The following is a 23,329-nucleotide window of genomic DNA, read 5'->3' as shown; positions in this document are numbered from 1 at the left end:
TAAGGACTTCTACTTGAACTTGTCTCTCAAGAGACTTTGCTTTTACACTCATTAATAAGAGTAAAGTAGGATTTTATCTTTATTTTTTTTACTGATTGTACTTTGGCAAGCAAAAAAATACTTCTGATGTTGGAATCCTTGTAAATTTAAGATATTTTCTTTAATGTTCTACCAAGGCACTGCTAATGCAATAAAGTATGTCCACAATCCATAAATCTGATTCTCATTTTACACAAATCTACCTGTGTGTGAACAAATTTCCCAGACCATGTCGGATTTTTCACTGTTTACCAAACTCATGAATTACAGGTGTGTTATCTTCTGTTTTTGGTAATTCCAGATTCTGAACCATATTTAAGTTCCATATATTTAATGAAGCCTCAAAAAGAATCCAATCCACTGTCAGTGTGTTAGTTACATTCACAGAGTAGTCGACAGAGAATTTCACTGGAGTGTATTCTACAGATCTACACAAAAACAACTGGAATCGGGATGAAAAAAGAAAGCATTTTTAATTGAAAATTGATAACTTAAATATTTGAGCAAAAAGCAAAAAAATCTGTAAAAAAAAAAAAAAAAAAAACCTTCAAACAAATGATTTACATACAATAGAGCCATTACTGGACATATCTTACACACTGAAAATAATTTGGCCAAGAGGCAACTGAAGAAAATTAGACCACAGAATTATTACTCTGGCAACAGGAATGCAACCAACCCAGGCCCAAAGCATTATGCCCTGTCAGCAAAATGCAAAATGGTATAAGGCATAAGTTTAGTCTGCACACTCGAGCACCACAGAGAAAGAAGTGCCAGAGAAAGCCAGCACATCGGTGTTACTGCCTATCTGAGCATGCCGTCTTTCTGGAGCATTAGTGCCAAACGCAGACAGTAACGTTTCATGTTTCATTTTATTTATGTGAATCAGTCAAAATATTGCAAGTTCCCCCTTTTTTTATTTATTTGTACAAACACACAGTCAAAATATATAGATCTCTCTTTTTTTCTGTTCTGTTTTCTTCAAAAAGAAAAATTACTGCTTCAGTTATACTGGACTCAACAGGAATTGGAACTTTTGGCTTTCAGACACTGGTAACACAAGGAAGATAAGGTTTTGATTTTGTTGTTGTTGTTTTTTTTTTTTTGTTTTTTATTTTTGTTAAATGATGACCCAGATCAGAGCACACCCACAGCAAATCAATGACATTTCTAACTAAACTACCAGGATTGAAGTCCTGGATCTACGGGTCCAAAACAAGGACACTCTTGGAAGAATGAATTTGGAATTGTCCAAATTAGTTCTGTTTTCTCAGCAGCTAAAATGCATATACTCTATTGCCATGGGTACAATATGTCCCACATATCAGTAAGTGACGATGGATAGAGTTGTGTCTGGCATTTTTTTTAATCTGACAGAAATGGAAGTAACACAACATTAATATTAGTATGCTATCAAAACTGCTCTCTTTCAGTGTGTTTTTGAAGCCGTTGCAGAACAACCGCCTCTTGTGCGTGCTTGACTTGTAAAGTGAAAGAAAGAGGCTTGATACTTGGAAGAAATTTCTGCTTTCTTTCCCTAAGAGTTGTTACAAGTTTTTTTCTTGTCGTTGCACTATAATCATATGAAAAAAAGGTCTAACTTTCCCCCTTGACCCCACTTGTCATATGATATCAGTGTGTCCCTCTCCCTCCCACAACAGGTTGTTTAAATTCAGCATTTGAGATTTTCTTATGAAGCTCCCCAAGCAGTCCACTGCAAACCTACTCTCTGCTGGTTTCTCTTTCACTCTCACATAAACACACATACATACATACACACGCATATACATACATACACACACATACATACACACATTTCTCTGAGACACCTGCCTTTGAGAAAGAAAAGTTTACAGCAAGACTATTGATAGTTGATAGTGTTGACAGACCCTTGTGTGGCAGAAAACAAGCACACTGATTGGAGTCTCTGAAAGATAGTGTCAGAACTACTGCGGTATACTGACAATTATGAATGCAGAGACACAGGGCCATAAAGAAAATCAAGGAGACCTGGATCAAAAAACATGTCCAAAGTATCTGAATGACAATTTATATATTTATATGTGTTTGTGAAACTGCATGCAAAGAGTTAATATACTGTAGATTATGTAGTAACAATCGTCAAAACCAACATCATTTCAAACAATCTGAACATAACACATCTGATCCAGGCCAAAAGCTTTTTTGCAGGATGTTATCATCTGACTGACTTCTCTCCGTTACTCGGCTGGTGTCTCCGCGCTCTTTCAGTCGAGGGGCTCTAAAGCACCGTGGTGGAGGTGGAAAGATGGTTCTAGAAGCTCTACTCATTGGGGATATTCTGCAGGTAGGTGAGAATGTGCTGGATCTTGACCAAGCGTTCTTTCAGCGTGGTCATTGAGAGGACAGACAGCTGGTAACGAGGGTCCACTGGAAGCACAGCGAGAAGCCACCAGCAGCATGCTGGGCCGTTGGGTGTGGCCTGGGGGCGGGAGTAACGTCAAAGATAAGAGAAAATACTACTGATTCAAGTTCTCAAAGACTCAGGCTTAGACAATTCTATCACATGCACCATTGGTGCATTACTCATTAGGTCATATTATCCTTTTTTGTTCATGGCTGCAGGGAGTTTTAACTAAAATCTAGATCATGATCTTGCCAAAGTGTCCATGAGACTGCATGTCCTGTGCTAGAGATGATGAATAATTCTTATGTCAGAGTTCTGAAAAAAAAGGAATTACACTCAAAGAGTTATGCAAGTGTCACCGTACACACAGTACTCTGTACTTCCTAAACTTTGCCCTTTCAATCATGGCCCAATCAAGGACAAACTATGCAAATACACGTGATCGGAGAGACCAACAAATGCCTGGCTTATTACATTATGGCGGAGTCATCATGGTAACGCATTACGTAATTAACTACCACGTGTGCTTACCTGAATATCTGCTTCTCTCTCAGGCATGGGGCCAAAATGCTGTAGAATTTGGTTCCGGAAACGGTTCTTGAGGTTCTGAAACCAGGTACGGGCCTGCTCATACACCTGGTCATGAAGCTCCTGCAGTTTGACTAGCTCCTCCTCACCATTTACCTGCAAGGAACACAGACACGTCAATGTAAACACAACATTTTCCTCACATATAGATCCACTTGAAAAAAATACTGTACTGAAATCCCACAAAATATGTGTTTATGCATGAAACTGGCATCTTTACTCCAACCAAACAGTCTGTCCTCTCAGGCAAAAACAAACAAAATAGCATAGGTACAAGCACTAATTAGCATATTTGTACTCTGAGGGTATGTCCAAGCTTTGCTAAGGTTAAGTGATAAAATTCTCAATCTCATCTATTAACATGCAGATGTCCAGCATGAACTCTTACTTTAGTGTCTTCCAAATATTCAATGTCAGCGATGCAATATCCATCTCTCATGCCACGAGACAGGACACGGAAGCGCTTTCCTCCAATCGTGTCCACAACAGAACGGCCGTCAGGCAGGAAGTGCACGCTCCGGATCTGTAACATGCAACCGTAGTCCACAAACCTGTAGAGAAAGGCCCTGGCATCAATACAAAACCTACAACCTAGCAATGCACCACACGGCACATCATATACAGTAGCATCTCTTTCAATCATTCAGTATTTTTAAGGTTTTTGTTAAATATAGCCATACCCTTTCTGTGGATCATTGATACACATCCCAAATTGGCGGGTGCCAGTCTCCATACAGCGGCGAATCATAAGGCGATAACGCGGCTCAAAGACATGGAGGGGGCAAGGCACAGTAGGGTAGGCCATGGTACACACAAAAATAGGGACATTCTTCGTCAGGCTGGAGGAGGGACAAAAACTGACGTTAAAATCAATGAAGATAATAATAATAAAAAGCACTATGGTGTAGAGAGTTCTTAGAAGTAACGGCTCTCATTACACGCCTTAGGCACGTAATGAGAGCAGTTACTTCAAAGAAATAGTATTAGATCCACCCCAGAGGAAAAAAAACAAAAACAATGTATTTCAAGATTTCACACTCCAGAGAAAAAAAATAGGCATTGTCTTTCTGGATTTCACTTAAAATGTCTACAAGCCGACTTTAATCTGGAAATACAATTTCAACATTACTCTAGAAATTCAATTCCAAATTCAGTTTATTCAAAATAATAAATCCAAAACTGAATTGTAAAATACAATCATTATTTATTTTCCCCCCTTCCTCTTTTGTTGGCCCGACTGTTGTTCCATATACTTGAATTACTCACTCTGAGAGCTCTTTAGTTTCTTCAATATGGACCTTCTGCCTTTCAGAATGCTCTTCAGACAAGTACCGTTTAATGATGTCATCCAAAATGGCTGTGATGGAGTACTTTCTAGTGGCTAGATACTAGTGCAGAGGAGAGAGAGAGAGAGAGAAAATGTATAAAAAAAAAAAAAAAGGGCAACTTAGGCTTAAAAAAACCCCAAAATGCGACTCCTTTATATGCAGTTTTTCAGAGAGAACTAAGTATTATTGGTGTATCATAATAATCCCATTCTCCTCAAGCAGAGATGTAAAAGAAAAGGTTTACCTCTTTGAGGCTCTCTTTACAGAGTGGACATTGGGGAGTATGGTCAAGACAACGTTCCAGACAGCTTTTACAGAATGTGTGGCCACAGGGTGTGGTCACTGGCTCAAAGAACAATCTGGAGAAGAGAAAAGGCCAAATGGGAGACCCTTTAAATGCTGACACAAGGTTACAGTTGCTAGTAGAATTATATTCCAACATAAAGTCCTAACTAAAATTTCTCTTAACTCATATTCATAAAACATATTAGTCGGATATGCACTGCTGCATTCAACCCAATGTGTCAAGTTTACCTCATGCATAGGGAGCATTCAAGGTCATTGGAGTCCAACTGTTCCTTGGTCACTGTCCGGCGAGGGTTAGTTACCACAGCACGCTCGTGGTCAGCACCTACGGTTCCAGCACACAATGAGAGCAAGGAACGGGATGAAGAGGAAACCAAAAGAAAATAAAAATAAAACACACAGTCACTCCTCTGCAGAGTCGAAACATTAGGTTGTCATGCTGGTTCTGCCAACTGCTATTACTTTCAGGATATCACACTTAGTAGATATCAAATGTTTTCATTCCGAAACAATGCAAGTGCTTAGCCATTAAGCTCTTTAATTTGTGCTGCCAAATGTGAGTTATGGAAAGTCCTTCCACATCACCAGCACTAACATGAGCATTACATAACGTGATGAAATTCAGGACTCAACAGATATGATTATGATCGGAACATTTACGCACACAAAAATGTAAGCTCTATTTATGGATTTGGTTTATGGATGGATGTAAAGTAAACCACTCACCTCCTTGTTTTTTATGTTTACTCCTGTTACTGTATACCACACATTGCGCTGCCTCTGAGATGGACAGTTTCCTCTTGAGTAAAGCACTCTTTTCCTGGTCACCAAGCTGCGGAGCTGAGCACACCCTCTTCAGCCCTTCTTCTCCCGCTCCCTCCAGCCCACGGGCCCGCAGCGAGTGAGCTCTGTTCAGGCCTGTCCGCTCCAGACTCTCGGCCCGGTTAACCTTCTTACCAACACACAGAGGGGACACACAGGTGTCAGTGAGCTACCCCATTAACATACACTCAGGATGTTCATTAGAGAGAACGATGAGAAGCTGAATCAGTGACTGATGGGGATTGAACAATTCCCATGAGTAATGAGCACTGGAAGACTTTTTCGGGGAAAAGCTACAGATGCAGACGTGGGATGGAGATGAAGACCAACCTGCTGTAGCTCGGACTGGGCTGAGGCAGTGTGCGTTTCAGACTGACAGTGGGACTGCTCTTCACGCTGCTGGTTCTGAGCTTTCACCTGGGCCTCTCCCGCTAGGATCTTACTGCGCAGGTGAGGGGAAGCGTTCTGGGCCGTCTCGCGTAAACCAACCGTCACGTTTTCACCGACGGGGGACAGCAGATCATACAGAATCTGCGGAGAGCGCAAACCGAAAAAGTCAATGAATTGAAAGCAGAGAGAGAACATCGCTCTTGCTGAAGCAACCGTGGGATTTTGTCTTTCTCAAACAGTTCTGTCTGTACTTAATGTTTTTGCATGCCTGATTCAAGGCATTAACTGATCACTGATCTACTAATTAAATCACACCAAAGATGCTAGTACTGGAAAGGAGTAGCAATGCGGCGGGCTCATAGCTCTTCAAAGTAAAGCCTGCCTATTCTATCTGAAAAAATTAAATACTTACATTTTCACAGCATTTTTTTTGACGTTTCCAAACTACCAGGGAGAAAACTCATCACACCAAGGAAAACTCAAAGCTCATTTAACATATTTCATCCACAATGTTGCTGAGTTTACGTTTTCTAACAATTTTGATATTTGCTAAAAACACGAAGCCTACGTTAATATGCATTACATATTACAACAGGCTACAGACCAGTGCTTGTAAGCACAATAATAAGGCATCTAATTGGTGAAAAAAAAAGCTAACTGTCAGAGATATGATAAAATGTTCTGAGCCCTATGGTCAAAGAGACATTATGCAACACTCAGTGAGCTCTTTGATTGCGGGAATTGAGTTAATGCACGCAGGCAGAGTCACAAGGCCTTAGCGAGAGAGAAAAAGAAACAGAGATTCACCCTCTCCACCTCTCGTTTGGCCTTGCTGAGGCTCTCATCCAAGGCCAGGCACTGTAGGAAGACTTGCAGAGATTCGTCAACTCGTCCCACCTCTTGGAGGATTTTGGCTTTTCGGAAATAGCCCTTGAAGAAAGATAAGACCACCATTGGGGTTTGCCATTAAGAGCTAACACTGTGTATGGCTTAATCAGATGTGTTTCACTGGTTGGGTTCTGTTGCCACTTCATGGACCACATGTTATCGTTTAGCTTACAATTAAGTGATTAAAATATTCAACTCAAAAAAAAGTAAACTGGTAAGAAAAAAAAATTTAGATTGGCACAGAACACGTTTCAATTCTGTGCTCAGCAACACAAGACTTTGCAGTACAGGCTTGAGCAAAAGCTATAATAACAAAGACGTCATAAAACAAACACAACAAATATGGATTGAAACATAATGTAATGCAAGCAGTGACGAACACAAAACTACCTCTCAGTGTTTGCATATACATACTGAATGTTTATTTGTATCTGTAAATATTCTGAAATATATTTTCAATTAACTGAGAGAGGTGCTACCACCTAATAAAACAGGAAACCAAAAGATATGTGGCAGTGAATGAACTGGGCCATTAGGCTATGTCTTTCATAAAAACACATATCTCACTGCTGGGCATCTGTAGACCGCATGAAGAGTCTTGACTCCCTGTGTAGACGCAACTGTTATTACTGTGAGAGCTTCCCACTTAGTGTGCCAATGTTCCAGTGACCTACCTCAGCAGTGGGGACTCCACTCAGCCACACGTCCAAGTCCTCCAGGGCCTGGTCATGCTGCTTCAGGCCTAGGTGGGCTTCAGCTCGGTACACTCTGGCCCAGACATCATCAGGGTCTGAAAAAAAAAGAAGAGAAATTTAAATGAATACCACAAGTCTCATATCTGACATCATTTCCTTGTGTTTATTCAAAACTAAACACAGCTCAGAGAGGAGATAATACTGGGCAATATTAAGATAACGCATTTTTGCCTTAGAAGTGCAACTTAGATTGGATACTGAGTGTTCAATTCTAGAGACCCAGGTCAAGAGATGAAAATCTGGCACACGCTGATAAGTCATATGTGCATATAAATAAATGAACAGAAATGTAGAAAAATTTGGAATGCGATGAATGGTTCTAACAAGAGGCTGAGTGCATCACGCTGATCCTGAACAATAAGCCTACACAAGGGCTCCCTGGAGCAGGCTCGCTTTGGGAAGAAATTTAGTTAGCTTGGGGAATTTACTTCTTTGTTAACATGGCCGTGTAGATTAGACCCCGTACTTTATATAGCCTATCCTGGAACTACTCCTTATGATTACATGTAAGCCCATCTGTCTAATTGGAGTAATGGTATGAAGGTATTCATCTTGATGTTTAACTTTAATATTTCAACTTTAACCCTGACCTGAGATCAATGTGTAATATTTCAAAACTGTGACATTAAAACAAAAAGCAACATTATTTCTTTTTTTTATTTGTTAGTTTGTTTTTTGTTTTTGCTTTTTAAAAGAGGTCTGGTGATGTCTCAGTACACACCCTAGACCATTTTGTAATCATGCCTACTGCTGTGAGATATATCAACTTGTATAACGGCACACAATAAGTCAATGTCATCATTACATCACTTACGGCAGCAAGCTTATTCAATGGCACTCACATTTCGTAACTAAGCAACTATATCAAGTCGTTCCCACTACAATGTCAAACGCGAGCCTATAGTGAACAGTTGCGTTTTTCACTGGGTTTTAGATGAAACTGATGAAATATCTGATAAATAAACCTAACGTTGTAGATAGTTCTTTCCAGGTCAGCGTTCAACTTATAAAATCTATAATCTTCTTCTTACATCACTGTGAAAGAGCAGAGGTCATTAGGGTTTACAACACCAGATCTGCAGCTATGACCCTGACCTAGATTCCTCGACTTCCCATGCCGGGGTCTCTGTACATAGGAAGTAACGTTACTACTACCACCAGCATGCAATTTCATTCCTTACATTGACAAAGTGATTTGCACCGAGCTGAAAACATTGCTGTCCTCTTCCATAGACAATATTCACATACATAATTAAGATTTCGTCTAGAACAGGCTACACAGACTGGCTTACACAAATTTCGGCGAAGGGTACAGCAGTGTTGTGTCTTTCACAATGGCTCTGCATGTTATGACACTATGAGTGGTCATGGTTATTCAGAACACCGGTGCTACCTCGCCTGGGTTACCAAGCTCACACAAGCATTCGTCTTGTCACGGATGTGTAGAAAACAGGAGTTTCACTACATCAGTAACGACGATATAAAGCAGTTTATTTTAACATCCTGACAGATCTCATTGTATGTTAATAATGTACAGGAATTCTCCCATCCCTCGAGATTACAAAACGCTTTCCACTGTGTCACGACCTCCCTTACACAACTCTAACTTGTGCGCATGCCCTACTTGCGCGTTTCGTAATGCTGTCGCACTAGGGTTACGTGATCTAAGGGTGGGATTAATTCCATAACAAATGCTAAGCGGTGCTAAACAGAATAATGTTGGTCAGTAGAACTCAGCGCACCATTGACGTGTATAATTATACAATATTAGAATAACTAATTTCAGACCCGTCCTCAACAAAGTCCTAAAAATGCTCGCATTACTACAAACTGTTTGATGTTCAGCAGATGAAATGTAATTTCTCTCAAAAAGAAAGAAAGCAGAAACTTACCAGATTCCAAAAGGTTACTTGCTAGTGACACTGCCTCGTCAAACTGTTCACTTTGTAAAAGACCTTCAACCTCCCCTAGCGTTTTTATTCTTTTGAAGTCATTAGGGAACAATTTTTCTAGAAGTCCGCAAAGAATTACATTAGGTCGCAGGACCTCAGGCCTTGTCCCGATGTCTTCGCTGCACAATTTACATTTGGAGAATAGCGACTGTCGTAAACATCCTTTACAGTAAGAATGTCCACAGGCAATAGTCACAGGTTCGCCAAGAAATCTATGACACCCTGGACAGTTAAATTCGCTGTCCTTGGCCCGGTTTTGATGACTGACTACCACCCTTGCTGTATCCTCCGATTTTCTCTTGAAGTTCCGTAAAATGCAATCCACTAAGGTGCTTAATTGGTCCGGTCGGACATAATCATGGCGCAAAGCCATTGAAAACACATCTACGGCATCTTTAAGACGGTTTTCCGATGCTAAAGCATCAGCTTTAAGTAAAATAAGTCTCTTGTGGTCTACATTATCTTCTTCGTCCCAGTCGCGTTCTGTCTCAGAAGCTATGAAAAATCCCCTTTCTTCCAACGCATATTCTGAGTTACCCTTTTGTAACGACATGCTTTAGGTGGCATTCGGCGATCGCCACTTTCTGTTTTTTTTAACTAAATGTTCAAACCATCTTTAAAACGGCTGTTTATGGTTCGGCATGGCGATTCACAGTTTCCTTGGCATTTGCTCGTACGTTATATAAAAATACTATCACGTGAATGCCATTGCCGCGTTTCAATTGGCCAGGAGTCGCAGTTACAAAACCTGCACATCGAAGTTTCGTAACTGTGGAGGGGAGACTAGTGAGGTTGAAGTAGAGGGGCGCGAACGAAAGTGCCGTCTAAAACTTAAAAATCGTATTTCTTTTGTTTACCTGGTTTAAATAGCACAGATAGACAATCTATTCGTTATTTTCTAGACAACCACGTTGCAAAAGTTAGGAGTGAAAAGGAGTGCAGCGTCATTACGTTGTACCATGAAGTTATGTTGATCGGTTACTTAAGTGTCACAAATAGTTATGTCATATTTCGAATACGTAAATATGTTCCTAGACAGCACACTTGTCTGTGATTGGTGACAGATAAGATCTAAACGTTCTTATTTGTTTATTGTCCTTAAAACTTTCCATGAAAAAGTCGATCTTGAAGTACTGTTTAATGCTGACGAGATGGATTTCGTCACAATAGCAAATACACGATCGCTAAAGCTTTCAGAAATACTTCCTTTCGTAAACTTCTTTTCTTGTTATTTAATAAAGCAAGCAGGATTTTCTATTAAAGATAAACAGTAGGCAATTCAAAATATAGGTCTGTTATCTACTCCAGTCGTTAATAAGGAAGAGGCAGTTTTTCGCCAGGTGTTGCTATTGAGATGACAGTGTTGAATATTTGTCAGCAATTGTAGTTGTTCGGTGTAGTAATACTCTTGAAGGTCTGTAGTAATGCTCTTGAAGGTCTGTGCTTAGAATGTTTATTTCATTATAAAACAAATTATTACCTTTGACACACTAAAAAAAAGTTTATAGAAAGCTTATATCATAGCTTATATCACAGCTATATCATGGACACATGTCCAGGGATACCATATTCGTGGGTTGTTGACCGTTGATCTTTTCAGTAGCTCAGCCCTTGCAGTTTGATGTCAGTATCTGCAATAAGTAGGGCAGCAATCAAGTATAGGAATAATTTTGTGAATGTATAAATATTGGTATCATATAAACAAAATACTAATAAGATTAGAAATTTCAGTACAGTTTTGCAGTGTATTGTGATTCTTGTTTGAAAATACTGCAAATGTTTGCATATTTGGCATATATGATCATATTGTATGGTCTACCACAAATAATGTAAGCTACTATATGCATTATAAGATGAATATATTGCATAAGTTATGGTCTAATATCAATCAATCACTATAAATATTTGGTAATCATTTAAAAAAATGGCTCCCAGTGAAATTCTGGGTAATATTTCTCCGATTGCTTTGGCCAAAAATAATGTCCGACATTGGTTTCATTATTGCTGATGTTTGGTGGTATCAGAAGGTTCCCAATATTATCTAGAATAGAATCCCATGATTGCACATACACTGTGAACAGTGAATTTATCCCATCCTTCAGAACGGTAGCAAACACACACACACTAAGGGCAGGAGCAGTGGGCAGCAAACCTGTACCCGTGGAGCAGTAGGGGGTTAGGTGCCTTGCTCAAGGGCACCTCAGCCATGGATGTTTCCTGCAGGTCCTGGGAATCAAACCAGCGAACCTTTGGTCACAAGTCTGATTCCTTAACCTCTAGGCCATGGCCTGCCAGCTATGTGATTGACTGTACTACCATTTACTGCACTACCATTCTACTATTCGCTGTACTGCAGAAAATCCTACACCTCAGTGGCAGGTGATTCATGTAAAAGGTGTGGCTTGTGAACAGTTATGCTCATTCAAATACAAACACACTACATTTTCTTTGAACAACGTCTTATTGTTAAATATTGCTATGACATGACTAGCTTTCCTTTTTAAGCAAATTATACAGATAAAATCAAATGTCTCCAAATGTTCCAACAAGGTTAGTGGATGTGATCTCCTAAGACATGTGTCAATGGTTTAGCTGTGATTTAGCTATGATTTATAACATAAGACTGTATTAAAAATAAATAACTTAATTTGTGCTGAGATTAACAGGCAAATATATAGCTCAGGAAAAAGATAGATGGGAGGCAGGGATGAGAGACAGAAGACAGGATCCCGTATGCCACCTTTCTATCAGACATTTACCAACTCTAGGGACAATTCTAAACCTTCAGAGAATCTCAGTGCAGCATTTTAACCCCAGATAGCCCTGAACACCTCTGCTCAGTTCACTATTAGCTATGTTTTAAAATACAGAAAACACTCTACTTTAATAACAATCCAGTAGATTTATCTGAAATGAAGTTAACACTTGAAGAAAGAAGCAGGAAAATAAATGAATAAAAAAAAAAGACAAGAAAATCACAGACGTTCATGCAACTCTCTTTCAGCAACTTGTGCAGCCAGTGACAACACTAGTAATTCATGTTCTGAAGTGTTTTATGGTACCAGTGAGCTTAATGTGAGTTTTAGTGACCAGAAGAGTCTGGTGAAAACCACTGTAAAATAGTAATTACAGACAGTTGACTATTCACTATTAAAACTTGATTTGGGTATGCTCATGATCATTGCCTTGCTGAAAGGGAATATTCTTTTACGCCAAGTGTCACCTCTACAGAGCAAAACATGCAAAACAACTGCTTAATTTCTATAGTGGTTGTTCTGCATTTTTTGCATATTTTTCTGTCCAAAGCTCTGGTATGTGTGGCTACAAGTGCCCTCATCTGACCATGGCAGCCAGTTCCAACAGAGGTTTCAATACCTTATTTGTGTAAATCATGAATACAAGCTTTTTGGTGAAATCTTTTCAGAAAGTCAGCTGATCCTGTGGAGACATCAGATGAATTATTTGTAGACTTTGCATATGCACAATGTGTTTCATGACTCTCTTACTGATTGTAACTTGCATATCATCTGCATCCACAACATCTTTCTAGGCTGCTGGTGGTATTTACTATTCCAGGCTTACAGCTTTGTACACTATCTAACTTATCTATTTTTACAGTTCCTTGTATCATAACGACAACAATAACATTATTATTATTATTATTATTATTGTTGTTGTTGTTGTTGTTTTTATTGTTATTATTATTATTTTTGTTGTTGTTGTTGATGTGCCAATAATAATGAGTATAAACTATTTTCTTTGATTGCCATAGTTACGGATCTTGTTGGGATGCTGTCGTACAAACCGGAAGTGTCAGTGCTTAGCTGGTGCTGAAGAAAACGATGGCTGACGACAACACAAAAACGGTGAGAAATCACATATGTTTGCTACGTACATAAATGTGTAACTTATATATTATATCATGTTTTTGTCCGCAACATTTAGATTAACTTGCTGTCAGCATCACGCTAAGTAACACGCTGCTCTTAACCGTTAGCAAGCTACTGCTTTTAGGAACTGCTCCCCCAATGGCTATCGCAGGTTAACCAACAAGCGGACCGACTGGGCAAAAGTAGTCAGTAACAGCACAATTTACTTACAGCTGTCACCGAATGCTGATAACAACACACTTTTTTCTTGCTCTCTGTAATCAGTATTGGCAAAATCAAAGATGGACGACGGCCGCAGATGACAATAATGTAACGTTAGCTAAGTTGGCTAGCCTGTAACATTTTCTTGAGGCATACTTTCGCATACCTGCAAATGAAAAGGAGGCGAGTACACAAGAACCTACGCTGGTGCTATAATTTTAACAGTTACAGTGAGTTTCAAAGTCTCGGATAATTTCAGTGGTAAATACTGAAATAAAAGTGGCTTCTTGTGGCCACCTGGGCTAATTGACTAAGTGTGTCATTAATCCTATCATCGTCTCTTCTGTTCTAATCTCGCACGTATTTAGGTACCTATTTTTATTGTTGAATTCTATCAGGGGATTATTCATCGCGTTGCACATTCTGCAGACAATCTATCTGTCACTGTGGTTGCTATTAGCTTATATTCCAATAACTTAATTTATGTACACGTTTTGCCAAAACATTTCCTGCAGTTTCCTTGCCCCCCCCAGTATTTGAAATAAACGTTTCTCGCACCTCATGCGATGCGAATTCATATAATCGATTGATCAGTTTTTGATGCAGAAATGTACATGTTGTTATTCCATGCCCATCTGTTTCTTTTAATTAAGCCCGTACGTTATTGTTGCTCTTGTTGAAATCGTAATTACTGCGAGCATCAGTACTGGCTAAAACCAGTACTTTTGTGCATACTCTGTAGAGCGATATCGTAAAAGCCAATACGTACAGTGATACTTCACTGAACTGATGTCTAAATTGTCAGTTAGAGCAAATCGACACAGTGTGTATTCGGCTATTCATGCTATGACATATGTTGTTCTTTGCAGGATACCCAGCTTCCACTGACTATTGAACTCAAGAAACCACGTCCCAAAAAAGGTACCTGAATGATGCCACTCTAATTAGAGTACTTACTGAGGGATCTGCATCAATTCTTCTCATTTACAGATGTAGGGCAACTGTGTTTTTATTTGTCCTGTGTGTGGTGCTGTTGGACAACTTTTCCATGGCCCTGTTCTTCCAGTGAAAAGGATTACCACTTGGTGGGGAAAGTCTGTCCAGAAATAGAATAGCTTGAAATCAGATTTTGCTGACAGGCATGTGTTTAGGCCTGCAGGCCTCTTCCAAGGGATGCATCCTATCTGTGGTTACATGCTGGGTGGAGTTAGGGGAGTTCCTACTCATCCCTTGCAGCAAGAATTAGCAGCAGTAGCTAATCATGTTCCTTGGCAGTCTACATGTCAACAAGAGAAAAGTGTTGTTTCTGATGCCCTCTGAAAATGGTTGTGTGTGGTTTTTAACATAGCTGTTTGGGGCTCCTGTCATGTCCACAGTGCTTCTGATTCCTACTGTTTGCTGACCTTATCAGTTTCGAAACAGACATGCACTTTTAGGTTTTTCTCATTTACAAGATTCTTTGAAACCAAAAAAACATCAGTTTAAGAGCTGCTTATAGTGACTATTTTATTTGGTTCATTTAGGTTTATGATTGTTCAGGCAATGAATCTTAATTTTACTGAGGGATCTTAGACGTGTTTTTTTCTCCTGTCAGACATTTCAGACCGTCTTTTTCTGTGAGACCCATCACTATCCTAGCTACCATCAGTCAACTGTGTTTTCAAGAACCTGCTACAATACTGTTGGCACTGTTTCTCAGTATCAGGATCCTTCTTTGTCTTTTCCCGTTTTAGCTCCAGAGCTTCCAATACTGGAGAGGAGGAATTGGCTTATCCACTTACACTACATTCGTAAAGACTATGAGACATGCAAGGTAAGAGAATGGCAGACTCTTTGATGCGCTCTTAGTGTGATCAGCAGGAAGGTGTAGTTTTCATTTCCAGGCCTCAGTACGTACACGCTGGTCTGGGTGTTATATTGTTTGGATAAGGGGCTATTCAAACAGGGACTGTCCCATCCCCTGTGACTGGAACACAGTGTTGTAGATCCAGACGTTATGGTGCTCAGCCCAGTAGACATCATGCAGCCTTAATGAAAGGCTTTCTGGAGTGTTTGAGTCATTGTGCTTGCAGTCCTTTAGCCTGCTCTTCACTCTCTGAAGTGCCTCTGCTTCTTTTGGCTCTTATCGGTTCAACTGTCAGATTGGACAAGGGGGCCACCCCAGTGATGGTGGTGTGAATATTAACCTCTGCTAATTTCTGTCATAGGGGCTACACGCACCATTTCCAACTATGATTGCATGGGTGATTTTGATGTAGTGTACTAGCCTGAGGGGGGAAAGTAAAGCATTGATTTTTCAATGGATTTTAAGCAGCTTAATGGTGTCTGTCAATTTCCAATATGCCCACCTATCTATCCAATTAATTCCTTAATATCGGTCAGTTATAATTCAGTACAAAAGCTCAACGGGTATCAGTTTTTCGGCAGTATTGCTTCACATCAGTCAAATGCTCAAAAGAAGGAATTAGACTACATTACAATGGCCATCGCACACAATGGGATGTGCCATGATGTAAATTTGCTTTTCTCACAAAATTCCCACAATAGTAACAGGACCAGTCCCTTCCATAAAACAAGATCTAAAATAACAAACAGCATGTGTGAAAATAATCATGAGATGTCTCTCCAACCTTGGGTACTTGCTTTGCAGTTTACAGTGTAGTTTCCCAGGTGAATTGATCTTACAATGAGATAGAACTGTGTGTCTTGCATAAGCAGTTTCTGTCTGGTTTTCATCTTCTCAGGCTATCATCAGAGAGCAGTTACAGGAGACCCAAGGCATGTGTGAATATGCTGTATATGTTCAAGGTTTGTGTTCAATCACTGTCATCTAAAACCACAAAGTGTCTTTTATAATGTTATAAGATGGACAACAGCTATTGTAACAACCACTGTTTTAGTTGTCATATTGATACTTGCAAACTTGCTGTTTGAATGTTGTTTTTGTGGTTTACATCTCCAATTATCCTTGATTCTTCTGTTTTTAAGGCCTTTTTGACTGTAACATGGCCTGTTGTTTTGTTTGATTAGCGTTAATTCTGCGTCTGGAGGGGAAGATCCAGCAGTCTCTAGAGCTGTTCCAGAGCTGTGCCATTCTCAACCCAACCAGCTCTGACAACCTGAAACAAGTTGCCCGATCCCTGTGAGTACACACTATACACATTAACCTACACATTTACCTTCTATTACATCCACCTTCCTAGTCAGAACAAAGGCTAGAAGGACACAGAATCTATTATAACTGTGATTCTGGGTTATTAATGAACGAACTGTTTGAATTAAACTATTATGGCATTAATTGTTCATATTCTTCAAGAATCAGTGGGCTGCAGTTGTTGAATTGTTCACTGAGCAGCAGGAAATCACACAGTGTATAGCCTTAAAGAACTGCATTGCTTCGTATTGCTTATTTGTGTGAGTGAGCATGCATTTTAATCAAAAGAAGATTTTCTACTGTCATTATTTTACAATGGGAATATGTAGGGCATGTAGAGTTTTGTTTATGTTTCTGCGTTTATAATACAGAACATTTGTTTCAACAGGAAAGGACAAAAAGAAAAATCAGTACTGCTTCATGGGATCATAAAATTTTCTTCATTTTAAGTGCGACAAAATATTGCATGAATGTTTTATAGCGTGATATTTATGTAAATATGATGGGATATTTATGTAAATACGATATGATCTATTATTTATGTGTTCATTTTTTTTTTTTGTAGTTTTCTGCTGGGAAAACACAAAGCCGCTATAGAGGTTTACAATGAGGCAGCCAGACTGAACCAGAGAGACTGGGTAAGTAGACTCTCACTGCTGCACTGTCACGCTTTGCAGGGTTTTACATATGGGTCTAAGACATCATCAGCAAGGACAATAAAATACTACTCAGTCTCTCTGTCGCTGAGAAGCCTGTTTCAACAATTCTACATAAAACAGACTGGTAAAGTATGTTAATTAATGCTGTACACCCTCAGGAAATCAGCCATAATCTTGGTGTGTGCTACATCTACACGAAGGACTTCAAAAGTGTAAGTTGCAGACTGTTTTTGAATCTTCTGCATTAAAATGGATTAATGATGCAACGGTGAATAAATGTGAACTTGTGTTTGCCTTCAGGCAGAGGAACAGTTGAACATTGCCCTGCAGCTGAACAAGCATGATTTGACTTACATGATGCTTGGAAAGACCCATCTGCTGCAAGGGGACACTGAAAAGGCCATTGAAGTATACAGAAATGCCGTAGAGTAAGTGTATAAACTTCAAACCCTATGATTAGGAAGTTAAACGTTTGCTTTCTGTGTATTAAGCCTAGTTAGAAATGTTTTAGGGCTAATTTGCAAGATTTTGTATGCACCTCATAATGTTTTTATATTACTAATATAATTAAGTAATATCAGTCACCCTGTGAAGCTATCTCTGAATTATGCCATGTTGACCTGGAATTAGTCACAACTAAATGTCCTTCCCACGAGCAATCTGAGCTAATATAGTAAATCATATAGCTTTGCTGATTTTACATACAAAAAAGAAAAAAGCACATGGAAGGACATTGGTTGAGACAGTTGAACTGGTTTTGGGTTACAGAATGTCATGCACTCCTCAGTTTTCAGGAGCTCATCTCTGAGCTGAGCTCTGGAGACTTCATTTTGGACAAGTGACAACAGGATGCAAAATTGCAAAGCGAAAACTTTGGAAGGCTGGAGAAAAACTTTGACGCTTAGAGTAGTTCCCAGCGAGCAGCTGTTGTTTCTGTCAGAGCTCAGATAAGAAGCCAGAGGCTGAGAGAGCCCTGCTGCGATGAAAACGTGATCTTCGCTGTAATTAATCACATTTACAGTCTCGCTGTGAAGAGTTCTCCAAAGCCTTTGTAGCATTGTCAGCGCGCTAGCTCCCGGGATTCACTTACGCCCGACCACCCCCCACCCCCCTGCCCCAACAGAGGTTTTTTTTTTTTTTTCAAACAAATAAAGCAGAATAACCAAGCTGATGCTTCTTTTCCAGTCGCCTCTGGAAAATATGTGCGTGAATTTTTACTTAGAAATGCTGAGAACTGATTTGAATAGATGAGCACCAGTATTTGAGAACTGGGGATTATCAGTGCTGGCCCTGTTGAGTGTGAGTGCGGTGAGATTAGATGCTGATAAAGATTTCACTTTGCTGTTTGTCTTCGGCGTGTGCTTCTGCCACCCCCTCCTCCCTCTCGTACGTCTAGGGGGGGCCTCTGAGTAAATATCTGAGAGCGGCGTAGCTCTCTGCCAACTCTGTGTGAGCCACTTATTACTCACGACCACCCACGAAGAGAATGAATTAGTAACACAGAACAGTGGGATGTGTTTTAATGAGAGGCACACCCGGGGACGTGCCGCGTGTACCTCTGTACTTTTCCCATTTCCGCTGATTTCAGAGGGCTGGAGCTGTCTTCCTCCCTTTGCGCCCCGCAGCCCGCATGAATTAACAACGGCACGCAGCTAAGATGAAACTCGTCCATCTGTAGGAGTGGATGAGAAACCAGGAGAATCTGAAAATGTTTATACTGTAATCAGTGAGTGATGTTGCTATATTATTCACTGGCGTGAGGAGTCATATATTTTCGGAGTTTATTTTCTATCTTGATCTTTCTTTAAGCTTCTCGCCGGAGAATACGGATTTACTCACTACTCTTGGCCTGCTGTACATGCAAGTGAGTTCAAAAAATTATGCAAAGACTTAAAGCATTGCTGGAGAAATGTCACGCTCGAGTATGGAATTATGTTGTCTTTTCTCTCACAGCTTGGAAAGTACCAGAAGGCGTTTGAACATCTTGGCAATGCTCTGACATACGACCCCAACAACTTCAAGGTAGAAGATCCATAACTGTTAACTGCTCCTCCACTGAAATCTGTGCTGCAACAGTTCATTCCACATTTAGTGATTTGTTAATAACCTCACATTTGCAGGTTTGTGCTGGATGGGGAGTGTTGAAATAAGTGTGTTTTGGTGTTATTGTGTAGATAATGTGCATATTTGTCTCCTGTCGTAGGCAATTCTGGCTGCAGGCAGCATGATGCAAACCCACGGAGATTTTGACGTGGCCATGAATAAATATCGCGTGGCTGCGTATGCTGTTCCAGAGAGTCCTCCCCTGTGGAACAACATTGGCATGTGTTTCTTTGGGAAGAAGAAATATGTAGCAGTAAGTTACCACCGTCAGTAATCCAAGGCCTCTGCATCATTTCTGCTTTCAATGATGTGCATATCAGTATAGTTGAGAACCTGAGCTGTCCTGTGTATGTCAGGGATTGTTATATCTCTTTTGCTATGTCATTGAAACATTGGATTCTTAGGACCATGGTATTGTGCATCTTCTTAACCACATAATTGAACAGGTCTGTAAATGTTGTATGTGTGTAATGGCCTGATCTCGTAATCTGTTCCATCTGTGTACCAGGCCATCAGCTGCCTAAAAAGGGCCAACTACCTGTCTCCGTTTGACTGGAAGATCCTGTATAATCTGGGCTTGGTGCATCTGACCATGCAGCAGTACGCCTCAGCGTTCCACTTCCTCAGCGCCGCCATCAACCTGCATCCCAAGATGGGCGAACTCTACATGCTGTTAGCTCGTAAAGACTGCCTCACTCCTATTACCATTTGTCATTTGTTCTAGCGTAGGCCTGCTCCCTTCTGTACAGCTGCAGTACATGCTGGCCTCTCTTGCATCAGCACGTCAGACCTTGCACGTCAGATTGGTTTGAACCAAAACCTTGTATACTGTGTAAATGATTTGTCTGTGTACCGTGTGCCCTCTTGCATAACTTGTTGATGGACCTACATGTAAACATTGACATAGTTGTAACGATCATGTTCTGTGAATTGATTTGATTTGATCTTGTTGCTGTTCCCACAGTTGCCTTGACCAATCTGGATGATGTGGAGAATGCACGGAGATCATATGAGCAAGCAGTTATGTTAGATGAGTATGTTTCTTAAAGCAATCAGTGTAACATCAGCGTACATAATACTTGATTTCTTTTTTTTTCCCCTCAGTGTAATTTTATGTATAAGAACATGCTCATTTTTGCATTACACTTCCATCTCATGCAGGTCAAACCCTCTGGTTAATCTGAACTTTGCTATCATGCTGTACAACCAAGGGGACAAAAAAGCAGCCCTGCAGCAGTACCAAGAGATGGAGCGAAAGGTCAATGCGCTTTTGGAGAGCAGCAGTAACACTGAATTTGATCCAGAGGTAATTACAGTATTGGCTTTCTAAACCACTGTATGAAAGCTCCATAAAGAGTGGGTTTGACCACATATGACATAAATGTCTTACATCCTTATTGTATGATATATCCTTTTCTGTGAAGTTATCTAGAGGTGAAAAGAGACCATTTGTGCTGCTAATTTCTACTGCTCTGAGACAAATAAGCACAATTCTTTGAGTGGCCATTTGACTCTCTGTTCAGTGTGATCCAAAACATTTTGCTCAGATACCACTTTGTTTCAGCTTTATTCAAAAAAATCAGTAAAACAGGTCATGCAATAATTTCATGTTATACTTACATTTATTTATTTACTAGTTTAACTTTACAAATTGTCCCATTTGCCCTCAGCTGTAAACAGCTGTCAAGGTTGGGACATTTTTGGTGAAACGTCCTCTTGGAAATCACTATATACTCATGACTATTCAGACGTTCACGGTGACACCTATGTACCAGATGAGGGTGGTACAGTTCTAAGTCGAGCTTGTTCTCTGACACAGATGATCGAGATGGCCCAGAAAATGGGGGCTGCTCTTCAGGCTGGAGATGCGCTGATGTGGACCAAACCTGGCAAAGACTCAAAGTCCAGCCAACGCTCAACTGCCAGCAAACAGGCCACTTCTCAGCAACCCCTGGGTACCAACCAGGCCCTTGGACAAGCTATGTCTTCAGCAGCTGGTTACAGCAAGAGTATTCAGCTTGCTGCAGGTAACAAAGAGCATAAGTGTGATCAGTCATTAACACTGACTACCATTCTTCCAATCTGATTTTTATGTTGTGTGTTTACTTCACATGTGTAAAAATTTGCTTTTTCATGGATGATGTCATCTGAGCAAGGAACATCTCTGTTGCCTTCTTAAAGTTCTGTTAGAAAACGTGTCACTTGTCACTCATTATCCATTGTAACAGAATGCATTACATCTGTCAAGACTACCACGCTGATCATTGGTCTTTAATGCAATTCTGTCTAGGTTCTGCCCAGCCCAAGCCTCCATCCTTACCCTTGGAACCTGAGCCAGACGTGGAGAGTGCACCCTCCCCTCCATCAGATCCGCCTGGTGCCCCAGATCCTGAAGACCCTGCAGACTCCAGCAAATCCAAAGAAAAAAAGAAGAGCAAGTCCAAACCAGTGCCTGAGTGAATCTGGGCCCCTGTTCCTGCTTCTTCATCATGAGTTCTAAGTGGTTGTCAAAAGATGGTGATGGTATAAAGCTTTACATAGCATTTATCATTTTGCTTCAAGAATGTATTTTGGTAAGATAGACATACAGTTTGTAGTTTTTTCATGTTATTTAAAATTATTGTGAAGAATGTATAACTTACATTGAACTATATGATATATAGATATGAGTGAGCACAAGCTATCTTTTGTACCTTCTACGTTTACAATAATTGTAATTTGAAGACATAGGTTTAACTGTTCCTGTGAAGCAGAGCTTATTCATATGAATTAATATTTTCATAACAATCACAAAATCTGTTTACAGTTATGGTTTCATTATAGATGTTGAGGGTGATGTTGCAAAGTAAGGACCTGTGAAGGTTTGACAGAGGAAATATTTTGGAGAGTTTGGAGTTTAGTCATGACCTTAGTCTGTTTCATTTCATTATACATTAAAAGGATGAGTGACTTTCAGAAAGCTTATTTACACAGTCTACGTTAAGAATACTGTACACTTTATGACATGACAGTTTACATAGCTTAAATATTTTTGTATTCAGTTCTTTTGTTAGAAATCCAATTCGCTTCATTTAGGGTGTGTTTGGAATGAACAGATGTTACAAAAGCCCTTGAGCTGTATGTATTTTTCAAATATTGAGTTAAGTATACAAATGGATTTTTAAAAGCTTGTTTACACTTTATCAAAGCAATGGGGCTTATAATGATTTCCGAACCAGGAGAATATTAACACTAACAATGTCATTATATTTTGATGGAGCTGTAATGTGTCATTTAAATGCAAGTAAAAGGCACCTTTGGATGTCATGTCCTCTTAATTAGTCATCATTTCATGGAGCTGCTCTGACTGCCCAACAGCAGTTTATCATATCCAGTCAGTATCAGACAATCACGTTAATCACGGCTGGTTTTCCAAATGCTTTTTTATCTGGGACTAACACAAATCCTAGTGTAGGCCTCCTCTCTTTTAGACAGCCCCAGCACATGCCCAAAAAGGAAAAAGACTTGATGTAACCTACCTTATTTCTGATGTAGTGTACTATCAGTACCATTTACACTAAGGAATTCATTCACTTTCCTTGTTAGTTTTTGCCCACTGCAATTCTTTGCAACAGTTTTGTTAGTATTCCCTTGTATTGTTTGTATGAATGTGTATTTCTGAGATTTAGGAATCATGCAGTCCTGCCCAGAACATGTATTTTGGCTTAGATCTCTATTCAGTGGGTCCTAAGTTTTCAGTAGTATATTACATTACATTAATGTAGTGGTGATTCATCTTGCTTCTGCTGACAGTGGTGAACTTAGCTGTCTTACTGAAAACACAGGAGTTTGATATGTCTGCAAAACACTTTTCTAAATTAAAATGCTA

General features: G+C 39.9%; 2 protein-coding genes across 3 annotated transcripts; one reads left to right on the top strand and one right to left on the bottom strand.

The window, feature by feature from the left end:
* Positions 1-596: 596 nt before the first annotated feature.
* On the bottom strand, positions 597-10,116 carry lonrf1 (LON peptidase N-terminal domain and ring finger 1). The gene is made up of 12 exons (XM_030775675.1): positions 9,395-10,116; positions 7,422-7,537; positions 6,667-6,789; positions 5,800-6,000; positions 5,374-5,599; positions 4,876-4,972; positions 4,586-4,700; positions 4,280-4,401; positions 3,694-3,852; positions 3,402-3,564; positions 2,957-3,109; positions 597-2,500 (listed from the first exon to the last, which is right to left on the bottom strand). The coding sequence occupies exons 1-12, from the start codon at positions 10,005-10,007 to the stop codon at positions 2,342-2,344; spliced, it is 2,247 nt and encodes a 748-aa protein (XP_030631535.1). The 5' UTR covers positions 10,008-10,116; the 3' UTR covers positions 597-2,341.
* A 3,180-nt stretch (positions 10,117-13,296) lies between these two features.
* On the top strand, positions 13,297-21,921 carry bbs4 (Bardet-Biedl syndrome 4). 2 transcript variants are annotated; one of them, XM_030775370.1, is made up of 16 exons: positions 13,297-13,320; positions 14,415-14,466; positions 15,279-15,358; positions 16,290-16,353; positions 16,576-16,687; positions 17,265-17,337; positions 17,517-17,570; positions 17,659-17,786; positions 19,168-19,222; positions 19,312-19,380; positions 19,562-19,714; positions 19,970-20,141; positions 20,426-20,495; positions 20,623-20,767; positions 21,281-21,488; positions 21,800-21,921. In XM_030775370.1, exons 1-16 carry the CDS (start codon positions 13,297-13,299, stop codon positions 21,919-21,921), a joined length of 1,581 nt encoding a protein of 526 aa, XP_030631230.1. The 2 variants fall into 2 exon arrangements, with proteins under 2 accessions (XP_030631230.1, XP_030631229.1); XM_030775369.1 differs by having other exon boundaries at positions 21,752-21,921.
* Positions 21,922-23,329: the final 1,408 nt, after the last annotated feature.

This window comes from Chanos chanos, chromosome 5 (genome assembly GCF_902362185.1).
Source record: "Chanos chanos chromosome 5, fChaCha1.1, whole genome shotgun sequence".
NCBI lineage: Eukaryota > Metazoa > Chordata > Actinopteri > Gonorynchiformes > Chanidae > Chanos > Chanos chanos.
The sequence above is the reverse complement of the archived record's forward strand: the minus strand, read 5'-3'. Positions and strand labels throughout refer to the sequence as shown.

Bases quoted from the DNA above. Each gene is read 5' to 3' on its own strand.
- lonrf1 (XM_030775675.1), bottom strand. From the start codon at position 10,007: ATGTCGTTACAAAAGGGTAACTCAGAATATGCGTTGGAAGAAAGGGGA. The intron at 4,402-4,585 runs GTAAACCTTTTC...CCTCTGCACTAG, and splicing joins GTAAAGAGAGCCTCAAAGAG to TATCTAGCCACTAGAAAGTA. The intron at 3,565-3,693 runs GTATGGCTATAT...CTTTCTCTACAG, and splicing joins ATCAATGATCCACAGAAAGG to GTTTGTGGACTACGGTTGCA.
- bbs4 (XM_030775369.1), top strand. From the start codon at position 13,297: ATGGCTGACGACAACACAAAAACG. The intron at 16,354-16,575 runs GTTTGTGTTCAA...TTGTTTGATTAG, and splicing joins ATATGCTGTATATGTTCAAG to CGTTAATTCTGCGTCTGGAG. The intron at 20,142-20,425 runs GTAAAGACTGCC...CTGTTCCCACAG, and splicing joins ACTCTACATGCTGTTAGCTC to TTGCCTTGACCAATCTGGAT.